At 41.2% G+C, this 12,234-nt stretch overlaps 2 protein-coding genes across 2 annotated transcripts in view; both read right to left on the bottom strand.

Moving 5' to 3' along the window:
* LOC106810566 overlaps window positions 1-5,656 on the bottom strand; it is a 5,864-nt gene extending 208 nt beyond the window's left edge. The window contains exons 1-5 of the mRNA XM_014813954.1: window positions 5,626-5,656; window positions 3,576-3,704; window positions 1,319-1,483; window positions 873-1,026; window positions 344-502 (exon numbers count right to left, since the gene is read on the bottom strand). Of these exons, the coding sequence (XP_014669440.1) occupies window positions 344-502; window positions 873-1,026; window positions 1,319-1,483; window positions 3,576-3,704; window positions 5,626-5,656 (638 nt within the window). The remainder of the gene's footprint in view (window positions 1-343; window positions 503-872; window positions 1,027-1,318; window positions 1,484-3,575; window positions 3,705-5,625) is intronic.
* Window positions 5,657-6,173: 517 nt separating this feature from the next.
* Window positions 6,174-12,234, bottom strand: part of LOC106810573 (synaptic vesicular amine transporter-like) — a 17,599-nt gene continuing 11,538 nt past the window's right edge. Inside the window, exons 3-10 of the mRNA XM_014813966.1 lie at window positions 11,857-12,039; window positions 11,344-11,541; window positions 10,738-10,816; window positions 10,507-10,558; window positions 10,227-10,290; window positions 9,868-9,987; window positions 8,613-8,746; window positions 6,174-8,092 (exon numbers count right to left, since the gene is read on the bottom strand). Coding sequence (XP_014669452.1) covers window positions 8,000-8,092; window positions 8,613-8,746; window positions 9,868-9,987; window positions 10,227-10,290; window positions 10,507-10,558; window positions 10,738-10,816; window positions 11,344-11,541; window positions 11,857-12,039 — 923 coding nt within the window. The 3' untranslated portion in view covers window positions 6,174-7,999. The remainder of the gene's footprint in view (window positions 8,093-8,612; window positions 8,747-9,867; window positions 9,988-10,226; window positions 10,291-10,506; window positions 10,559-10,737; window positions 10,817-11,343; window positions 11,542-11,856; window positions 12,040-12,234) is intronic.

The raw sequence follows: 12,234 nt of genomic DNA, 5'->3' as shown, positions 1-12,234 counted from the left end.
GTGTGTGTGTGTGTGTGTGTGTGTGTGTGTGCGTATGTGCCTGTGCGTGTGTGTGTTTGCGCGCGTGTGTGTGCGCGCGTGTGTGTATGTGTGTGCGCGCGCGCGCGTGTGTGTGTGCGTGCGTATGTCTGTGTGTATGTACGTGCGTGGGTTCGTGCGTGCGTGTGCGTGATTGCGTGTGTGTGCTATAGCCGTAACATTCGTATCTCATTGCTACTACTTTTGTTGTTGCGCGTGGCTCGAAAAAACAAATATGTCGTCACGCTGAAAATTCGACCTTGAGTCTGTTTACTCAACTGACACTATGACAACGCCCTTTCCCTCTGCGCATCCCGTCTCTTACCTAATCGACAGCGAGCCGATCTCGTGACCTCTCGCGTAAACCTGCTTGACGTAAGCATAGTTTGTGTACTCGTGACGGAAGAAGAAAGTGCCCGTTGCCTGACATCCATTTGGATTTTTGCGTGGCACTCTTATGGCTTTTCCATCCTTATCTGTGGATCTAGTAACGAATCGACTGCGTTTAATATGCGCCCCTGTGTGTAGACTCTCAATTCTAGTCTATAATCACAATTAGAATCCCAAATCCAATGTTTTTGGTAAAAAAATACACATTTGCAGAATAGATGACGATATATGCTAATGATGGTTCTGCTAGCAAGAACGGTAACAAGAACCCAAAATAGCAAGCGGTCTGCTTAAATATATTTATTAACATGAACTTTAGTAATTTCGATCGAAATTTAATCATGTTCATGTAGACCTACGCTATATAAATAGGTAATACTGTTGAGCTATCAATGCGGGCAACATATATTAGATTTTAATTTTAAAATGTTCAGTTGAAGTATTCATGTTAGCCCCTATCGCACCTCGTAGAAAAGATACCGCTGTATGGTATTTCGTTCTCCGTGTTAATCAAGATCATCTGCGGAACATCCTTTGGTTCTAGGCCGCCAGGTGGCGAGGTGCTCAGACAATGGCAGTTGTCTCTTAGCAGGCATGTTTCCGGGTCACAGAGTGAACCTGGATTTAAACAGAAAACATATTCTATTATATGATGCATATATGGTAGTGAATGTAGACTACAGTGAAACAACAAACCCCGCACATATATTTTAAATTCAACACAATATAACGTCTAACTAACGCCTGCTTAATTGTTTATCCTCGCGAATGCGAATCAAAACGATAAACTAAACTAACAAAACTAAAAATTATTATATTCGATTATTTTGCGATTATTCGCTTCTTCTTGACGAATGGCACGAAACGTACCAATTTCGTTGACTAAAGAAGGCGAGAAATAATGACATACCACAGTCTTCGTCTTCCCCCTGAGGGCAGTCTTCCACGCCATCACATGTCTGTGCAAAGTCTAGAAGACAACTGCCGTCGGACACGCAACGGAACTGACAGGTACCTTTAGCGCGTGGTATTCCGATGTCTATATCGAAGTCGCCATCTACTGCAAGAGTAGTGGCTAAAAGAAAATTTTTAATATATTAGTAATGAGAGTCGTTATATCAAACTCACGTGCATGCATGCACTGACATGCGCGCAAACACACACGGGTACGCCTGCCCGCCTGGCTATCCGCAGGAAATCAAACACACGCGCATGCTTATATGAAAAGCATTTTGTTCAAAAAGTCGATAAAGCAGGTTTTTGGTCGATAAACCTGGTTTATCGAACCAAAAACCTGGTTTATCGAACCAAAAACCTGGTTTATCGAACCAAAAACCTGGTTTATCGACAAAACTATCATTATCGACCGATAAACCAGGTTTATCGACGAAAAACCTGGTTTATCGAACCAAAAACCTGGTTTATCAACGAAACTATCATTATCGACCGATAAACCAGGTTTTTCGAAAAAGGAACTATGATTATTTCGATAAACCTGCTTATATGGAAAGCATTTTGTTCAAAAAGTCGATAAACCAGGTTTTTGGTCGATAAGCCTGGTTTATCGAACCAAAAACCTGGTTTATCGAACCAAAAACCTAGTTTATCGACGAAACTATCATTATCGACCGATAAACCAGGTTTTTGAACAAAATGCTTTCCATACGCACGCACACGCGCATTCACACCCATCCGCGGGCACGCATGCAAGCAGCCACACAGACATGCACAAACACACGCGCGCATTCAAGCACACGCCCCTTCCCTCCTACACATGTAGGCACACGCGTGCGCGTACGCAAAGGATTTCGCTTCGGGCTGTTGTTCTCGTATGTTGTCAAAATCTACCAGCCACAACGAACCTGCTTTTAAATATTATCTGGGTGGAGTCTTGGCCTTGGCTGCCTTTTAGCCCTGCAGACCTTCGATTAATATCACTAGAACCCGCATCAATTACGATTCGGTTTTGTAAAAGTGAAACTGTGTATAGATCAAAAACAGGTCTACTCAAAAACTTGGGAGCTTAATGACAACGCCTTTCTACCCTTTGTTCAGCGGAATAATGACCTCTACACAGACATTCTGCTTACCTTAGGCATCAGCACGCATTGATTACCAAAGTTACCTATATGTATATATATATATATAATATATTCATACTTGATGATGGCCGTATAGGTTAGTGAAATAAACCCATTACGAATTACAAGGAAGGTTTTCCAATTAAGTACGTGGCTCTTTATAAAGGCGCAGTTACCCTACCTGAATAAATATGAAAAAAATTACTTGCTACTATACTGCGTAATATAACAGGCATCTGCTGGTTCATTCTTTCTGCGCATAAAGTGTGTTTGTTAGTAACTGTTAATTCCGTGCTAATTAAATTCAGTGGTATTTCAAACCGACGGTAGCCTACATTGCTACGATAGGTACTACTACTACAAGAGAAACTAATACACGATATGTGTCATCATAACAGATGTACATGTGTGTAGAGTCGTAGCTATACAAACACTAATTAAGCCGCGAGGGTCTTAATCCATAGCACAAATATGTTCTGCGCACGTTCTCGACGTCTGTTAGTCCTATTTAACCTTAGCGGCGACGCCTCTGGTTTCTATTGTTCGCGTGTTTACTTATTAGAGTTACTTGGCAGTTGATCTTGCAAACAGCGAGGGTCTAATGCGTAGATATGACAACCTTCGTCGGGTGGTCAAGGTTTCGACAGACAATTGAGCGATAAGGAATGTAATGTCACTCAGCGCTCGAAAAGGATTAATTGATTCATTGATTTAATTCAAGATGTGATAAGCGATTTAATACCTTTAGTCACTCATTCATTTCAAATTGTGTCATGTTGTGCGAATGAATATATGAATATACGTATGTGGTTCTAATAGAGTTCATATGCATCCATGTAGTCTCTATTCTCATTTCCCTTTTCTTTATTCTCCTTATGCGTTTATATTGAATTATGTGACATAAAGCTAAGCCTTTTTAGTTACTATTTTCTACCAGAATTTGCTATATTTGCAGATTATTGAAAAGAAGAATTTTCTTCTGTCGTTCTCACCAAACTCTATCGATAAGATGTGAACCTAAGCGAAACCTAAAATGATTAATAATGTTGCACATATCGATCCTAGCGGTGAATAAAACAAACTCACCCAGCACGGCGAAGATGCACACTAGCTTCAACATAGCCGATGTTGTGTTCGTAACTCCGCTGTTCATGACTGAAAACCTGTTGCCAGAGACAGTGCTTATATGGTAGAGGAGCGCCTCCCAGTTCTCGCCTGCACAAGGTCATACCCATGTCACTGCGTGCAACCGCAAAGTCGATGGGACTGAATAGCGCCCGAGGCGGTACAGGTTTCACCTTCTACGCCCTGGTTCCTTTGTACACGGTGATACGAGCAATGTTAAAGTAAACAACAATCGCAACAGGCATCGAGGTACTGCACCGATTGCCTGACAACGGAATTGTAATTTGCTAAATAAATAGTTACCCGTTGATGAGTATACATGAGATGTCTTAAGATTAAACTCGCTTCGTCTTACGTCTGCATACTAATAGCGGCGTTGTTTTTCTCTTTCGGTGTAAAAATGTACTCGGGTGTTGTGAGGCTGAGTTGGTTGAAGGGTTTGGTGGTGCATTAACTAGAGCTTATATCAACGTGCGTGTGACATATGTCTGTGACTTTTGCGTTTGAATTCACTGCGATAAACGCTATACATAATACCTAGAGAAAGAACTCAAAAAGAAAGGTTTGCTGCTGTAAATATTTCACCGCGTAGAACTTTATTTAGCGATGTTTTGCGTACATTATTCTAGAATCAACGCGTAGTGACAGACGTTCGAATTGGCCATACACCAGACAAGGCTCAATATACGGTCTTCCATAAATACGATGCTTACGAATTTCTGTCCCTGCCTGTACGTACAACGTTACTAATAAGTCGATCTCAACGATATAGCTAGATCGGCCCAGGCAAACTGAACGCGGCACGAGGTGCAACCCTAGCATAACACAAGCATAAGTTATGCCTAATGCGTACTGAATAATGGCACATTAATTTCATGTCGGCATACGTGCGCCCGTGCGAGCGTATGGACGCGCGCGTGTGTGTGTGTGTGTGTGTGTGTGTGTGTGTGTGTGTGTGTGTGTGTGTGTGTGTGTGTGTGTGTGTGTGTGTGTGTGTGTGTGTGTGTGTGTGTGTGTGTGTGTGTGTGTGTGTGTGTGTGTGTGTGTGTGTGTGTGTGTGTGTGTGTGTGCATGCGTACGTGCACGACTTCACGTGTAAATGTGTACGCACATGCATGCGCCTTTTTCTTATTGTCGACTGCTACATAGTGTAATCCCTGAAGTGCTCGTATGCGAAGATCAGTACATCTCATACAAATCACAGGCACGGATGTGTAGTAGCTCGATACAAGGTGTAGGGGCCTACCGCCTACGCGACTGCTTTACTGTTTATTCTTCTTTTCTCTGCCTGCCTACACACTAACAATATATTTCTGTCGCTCTATTATGTTCTTATGTGTTCGTTATCGTGTTTGTTTATTTCATTATCGTTTCGTTTCGTTTCGTTTCTTTCGTTTTTTTAGTTATAGTGCTCTTTTAGAAACTGTTTGCGGGAAACGATTCGAAAAGGCAGATCTCAGATCTCAGGCAATTCTCGATCAATTATTGTTTCATTCCAGAACGTGCGTGAGATGGGTACGCCTTTCCGTGGCCGGTGGCAAGGGCGGGTCCGCAGAAAACATTACGGGAGAATGCGACTTGCCGCGGGCTATTTATGTCTGTAATTACGCATTTAACCACATATATAATAACTTATTTTCACTAAACTATTTATCAAGATCTGACGCGATTTCCCAGACTATAAAATCCTGCTTGGCAGGATTTTGCTGGCGAGGTTTTCTACTTTGCCATTCACTTCGGGTATGTTCGACGAGGGTTATGTGGACACTCCCATCAAAGGTACTCACGCCTCGAGTGTCCAATTATGTTGCGAATTTGAATACGCCCCTTTATCTTGAATGCGGGTACCTTTGATTGTGTATTTTTATCGCAAGAGTGTGGTGCCGCCCTCCTTTGTTCGACAATATCCTATACTACCCATGCGGGCCTCTCTGTACTGACCTTTCAACGCTGACCTTTCTGTGCTGATCTTTCTACGCTGCCCTTTCTACGCTGACCCTTCTATACTGACCTGTCCATGCTGACCTCTCTATGCTGACCATTATATACTGACCTGTCTATGCTGACCATTCTATGCGGACCTCTCTATGCTGACTATTCTATGCGGACCTCTCTATGCTGACCATTCTATGCTGACCTGTCTATGCTGACCATTCTATGCGGACCATTCTATGCGGACCTCTCTATGCTGACCTTTCTATGCTGACCATTCTATGCGGACCTCTCTATGCTGACCATTCTCTGCGGACCATTCTATGCGGACCTCTCTATGTTGACCATTCTATGCGGACCTTTCTATGCTGACCTCTCTACGCTGACCATTCTATGCTGACCTCTCTACGCTGACCATTCTATGCGGACCTTTCTGCGCTGCCGAATGTAATCGAACCGTGAATCCGACATGCCTTAAAGTTTCGGCAGAAATGCAGAAATGCAGAAATGCAGTAACAAACATTTTCTGTCATAGCCGAGCATCAAGGAGTCTACCCCGCGCCGTTTCGATCAGGATTTATTCCTGCGTGCCTCTCGGCGAATTTTTGACCATCGATTCTATAACCATTGAGCATTTCATAGTACATTTATTAATCATAGCTTCGAATTGCAGTACTAACGTCCCATCGTAGTTGAAAACGAATTAGAATGAACGAGTTGAAATAAAAACTAATTGCCTCTATCCTAAACGTGTTCGAATTGAGAACGCAAATGGTAACCCATTCGATCATTCATCGTCTCCTTTACAGGTCACGGGAAGGGCAAGGTAATTACTAGTGCACCCGTAACTATGATAGTATTGCTAGTCGTGGTTGAAGGTCGCATCCGTGACATGATCACAACGTTTAAGAAGGGCGTATAGCTAGAATAGCCATCTCCACAGCTGGGATTAAGCCAGTTCGGAATTCTTTATAGGGGGTATTGTTTCCATCCAATACAGGTTATGGTACCTATACCAATAAAACGGCTTATATATGCAGATATAATCGCCGCACACCTCACAACTGCACAACCTTTTCTGATTAAATCGCGACTATAGGTTTTACTATGCACATGAATGCGTCTGCAACACGTAGCATATCGTCTCCACTGCGCATGCGCGATTTTGGAGATAGATAGACGTAGCGAGTTAACAGTCGCCGCGAACACGCCGCGCCCTTACATGTCTAACATCAAGCCTACCGATTCATGCTGAGTACAGAACTGTATACACGCAGCAGGAAGACACAACTAGCTAACTATAATCTATATAACATTATTATTACTGCACGAATCGGCATTCTAAAATATAGTAGATGATTAGCCATGGATATCTATTGCGCTTGCTTACGTACATGACACATATTTCATTGATCTATATCGCTTTTCCTGTATAGGAAGATGCACTATTTGGACGTGTTCCAACTAGGGAGGTGTTATAACTCCAGGGAAAGTGTTCAAGATTATGTTGAATATATGCTAGGCAGTATTGCTGCCGCAATATCTGACCATAATAAAATAACGCATTTTCTGACCAATCGCAACTACGCAGTATCCAGTAATTGTTAAAAAACATTCTAACAGTTAGGACAGCTAGCTATGATGTGGTAGACATAGAGCGACGTTAAGTTATTCTCGGATACACGTGTAAGTAACGTGTTTAAAGGTAAACGGAAAAATGTAACTGCGACTAATGCTCGGTTTTTTTTAAAGACAGCGTTTGACGAACCTCGGCCACGTAGCCTGATACATTTCCGTGACAGGAATACCGTGACCAGAAGGATTATTTGAAAATATGCACCTCGTGCTAGCATGCACCCGTCATTATGCTCTAAAGGGCCATATCTTGTCGGCTCGTTTTTAAACGAAACGTATTTGGTCACAAGCTGAAATGTATGAGTCAGCTAAGATTATTCTGTTACGCATATACACTTATTCTTATACTGTAACTATTCACGCAAAAATATATACATATATTCGATGATGTACGATACTGAACATTAATTGCGAGCAGGCCTATATATTTATATATACTGTTTCATATATTGCATAAGTCCATTCATCTTTTGAGACACACAGCGCTTGAGAACTTTAACACATGCTGATGGATGGTCGGCTGAATGTCTCTCAATGTCAAATTCTTGTTACGATAACAACGAATATTCTATCTGCGCATATTATATATCAGGCAGACGTTTCCGGTTCTGGCACAACACTGCCTATATACGCAAAACGGCCTGTAAGCTGCTGCGGGCATCTATAGCGGCACCGCGCTCGATATCGCATGCAGCTTGTGTTATTCACGTCCCATTTCTACAACTATAAAGCCACCGAATGCTTCTATATTATATGCTTTATATGATAAATATATATTTTCTACAATTGCTTCGCGCCTAACGCCGAGCAGCGCCCTGTCACCAGTCGTCCTCCCCGTCCGAGAAGTGGCCACCGTTCGTCTGATTGTACGTCACATACTTCACCGGACACTCCTCGTTTATGATTAACGCCTGCAGAAGGAAAGTAGCAGCTATGTTATCCCTCGTAGGAGCCTAGATGGCACATAATGCAGTGGTTATAACAAGCTATATAATCTAGATATATAATAGCAGCTAGCTAAAATAACAGCTATATAAGCTATATAATCTAGATATATAATAGCAGTTAACTAAAATAGCAACTATATAGACTATATAATCTAGATATATAATAGCAGCTAACTAATATAGCAACTATATAGGCTAGTTTCTTCACTATTACCGCAATGAGATACGTTGCGCACTAAGAGATCATTGTCTCCGCGATTGAGATTTCAGTCCCTAACAAAATTATCTTCTCATCTCACAATGGCGACAACAACACCTTCGAATAAAACGCCCGCGTGCACTAGTAGTACGCTTATGACAGTATAGTAAAATCCTAGCAATCCTCCAAAAATAGCCTATTCATTTTATTGTGTATGTGTTGTTATTACGTAGAACTATTCGCACATGTCGGCTAACATGAGAGCGTATAGGACCCACAACTCACCGCCTTCTCTTCGTTCGGTTTTGGATCTTTGAGGAAAAACATCAGTGGCGAGTAAATGATGTTAACTATTGCTATTCCGTACAGCATCCAGTCAAATCCCAACGTTCGGACTATCGTTCCACTCAGAGCTGGACCTGTTGTTTCAATGGTACTCCGAATTAAAATAATGATAACGCTGCTAAATGACGAAAACCAGTTTTCAGATTATGATATCTATATATCTATATATATATATATATATATATATATATATAAACGTTTCATAATATTGTCGCCATGAGTCGAGGGCATGATATAAATGGATAATATATGATTGCTTAGTATAGGGATAACTTCCTACATATAACTGGTACTATAAACTGGTACTATATAAACCAGTTTTCAGATTACGATATATTATATATAATAGCCACCAATATACATGTATATATAGGTTTCATAGAATTGTCACCTAGAGGGCATGATATGTAAATGGATAATATGACCACCGAGAGGGTATAGGACAATAAAATATTATTCCTTAGTAGGGATAATGTACTACATAATATAACTGGTACTATAGACTGGTACTAATATAAACCGGTTTTCAGATTACGATATAAACTGCCACAATATATATATATATATATATATATATATATATATATCAAGAGTACATAATAGGAGATTATGCACTCTCCTTTATGTGCCCCCTTTATGTCTCCCATTATGTACTCTTGATATATATATATCAGGAGCGTATAATGAAAAATTTATCATTATATCATTATTGTATTTGTCATTATACGCTCCTGATATATATATATATATATATATATATATATATACGTTTCATAATATTGTCGCCTACAGGGCATGATATAAAGGGATAATATTACCGCCGCGAGGGTAGGAGAATAAAATATGATTGCTTAGTAGGGATAACGTGTCATTAACGCGTTTGTATTCGGTTCTACTTCTCGGTGTTGGTAATACTACACATATATATATTATATATGTTTGGTAATATATTGTATCCGTAATACAAGTTACCGGTGAAGTGAGCGTAATTTTGCGCAAAATGATTTCAAATATGTCTACTTTTCAAACCATAGTCTCAGCCTAAATAGAATGATAACTCGCACATTATACGCTAAATACAATTATAGGGGGTTGAATCTATGAAACTATTGAAACTGTGGTTGTATAGTAACGTGTAGCGGATAAAATGTACCCGAATGCTACAAATAAGTAACTGCTATTTTCGTACACCCACCGACTGCAAATCCAACGCAGAAGGCGGCATCAGCTATGGCATACACACTTCCATAGACAGCGACATGTCGAATATCAACCAAATAGCCCATCGTTGGCATCATTGCGGAATCTACCATACCTGTAACGCGAGTGCAATAACCGTGTACGTGAGCGGAGGAGTAAATAAGTGAAAGTTGGTGTAATAACGATTTACATATACATGATTAGTAGGCGTTATTACGGAGAGATTCTAGGCGCATGCGAATACCAAATCATTATAGTCAAATATTTTGCTAGAGGGCAAATGCTATATTACACACAAAGATAATTATCGTATGTAGATAATTAAATATTTAAAAAATAAAATGACGGAATTACCTATGGCCAAACCCAGTCCAGCGTTCGGCGGTATTAAATGCGCAAGTTGACGCGCCTGTGGTACCTAAATGGATGTTAAGCGAAAATAAATGTAGCTTTCGCGTTAGTTTTTAGCGTATGCATGACGAATTGCACGCTCGAAAAGGGTCAAAGCGCCAATTATAGTTTATTAAACCCCAGTCTCTGTGGTAACAACAGCAGCGAGTTGCAGAATTTGCGTCAAATCCAAGGATCGTTTACGCGTTAGAGCGGAAGCGTTGCATAGTACGCCTATACTTACAAACATTAGACATATGCCGATCGCAAGCATTCCTATCAGTGAGCAACGCCACCTGGGAGACGATAAAGCACAAATTTATTAGACCGGCATGACATTTTACGCCCGATGCTATCGCGTTAATTTTGGCTAAAGTAAAATCACATGTCGGCTATACTAGATACCGGGCACGAGACGAATAGCATAGTAGCGTATAGTTTATCGTTCTATGCTCGCGTAGTAAGATATACCTACCTGCCCATCTTGTGAGCTAGAGGACCAAATATATTTGTACCGATCAAGTACAAGATACTTGCTGGTAGAAACGCTACACCTGTAATGACGCAACGATTGAATGTTAATTGGTTTTAATTTGACGTCATTATGCCAAGATATATACCAGATAATTAGTACAAATATGTAGCAGAAATTTAGCATAACATATTTACGAGATATTTATTACAAGGTATATTTACTACATGATTTACCATTAGTATTTAGTAGATATTTATTACAAGGTATTTAGTATAAATTTAGTATACATGGCATTTAGTAGATATTTAGAACAAGTTATTTAGGTAATATTTGGTAGTTTTTATTACACGATATTTAGTAGATACTTTGTAGAAGGTACTTAGCAAATAACATTCGTACTGTATTCGATTTTATTTGTACTGTTTTGCTTAGTCGAACGTACCATGACAAGATCACGACTCCCTATTCAAAATCTAAAATCCAAATTCCAAATTATACGATCGCAAGTAAATACTAAATTGATTCGCTTTCAACGGGGTTATGTGTATTGCAGTGGGTAGATAATAAAATGTTTTGAGGGGCGGTGTTCGGCCTCGTGATGTTTACCGAGTTCCCATTTTTCCGAGTGCATTGTGTCCATCATCCAAATCGGGAGGGAAGGCTCCATCATAGCTATGCCCATGTTGGCGAACGTGATGGCGCCCGCAGCTATGAGTATGTAAGGATCCTTCAGCAGCTCCTTCAGTGAAGCGCCCTGCATCTCACCTCGCCTCACGCACGGCTTCAGAACGAGCAGCTGCAAGGCTGCAACGAAGCGCAACATGGAAGTCAACTATCGCGCAACATCGCACTCGAAAACCGTCGAACGTTGGCGGTAGACGGCGCGCAAGTCGCTTCGTACGCATTTTCTCGATCGCTCACATTGCGGTGAAGAGAAGGTTTTGTCGTGATTGAAAAAGTAAATAATGTCACCAATTCAATTAAGAAAGGTAATAAAATAAGTACATTACAATCAGTCTTGCACTTAGCAGTTGATAAATACTATACAATCCCGATAATATAATCAACGACCCCTTCCCCCCAAACCAAAGCCGACCACGTTGTTTTAGTTGTATATACCTCCGTCCAGCAGTGACACTGTCGCCAGAATGAGGAAGGGAGCTTCTTTGCCTACCCACTCGTACATGAAGGCTCCGTACGGTGGACCGATGAGGACTCCCATAGCGAGGCCACCTAGCGCGATGCCCATTGCGTTTCCTCTTTCCTTGTCGTCGGGGAACGCAGCGGCTAACATACCCATCCCTGCGAGTGAGCGAGGACAGAGGTACGAATATATATAATCCATAATATTGTGTGACCTTTTATGTGCGCACGAACGCACGCACGCACAAACGTACGCACGCACAAACGCAATGCACGAAGGCGCGTGCGCGCAAACACACGCACGCGCTCACGCAATCACACAGGCACACACACACACACACACACACACACACA

The sequence above is a fragment of the Priapulus caudatus genome, unplaced genomic scaffold (genome assembly GCF_000485595.1).
Source record: "Priapulus caudatus unplaced genomic scaffold, Priapulus_caudatus-5.0.1 Scaffold454, whole genome shotgun sequence".
Classification (NCBI taxonomy): domain Eukaryota; kingdom Metazoa; phylum Priapulida; class Priapulimorpha; order Priapulimorphida; family Priapulidae; genus Priapulus; species Priapulus caudatus.
The sequence above is the reverse complement of the archived record's forward strand: the minus strand, read 5'-3'. Positions and strand labels throughout refer to the sequence as shown.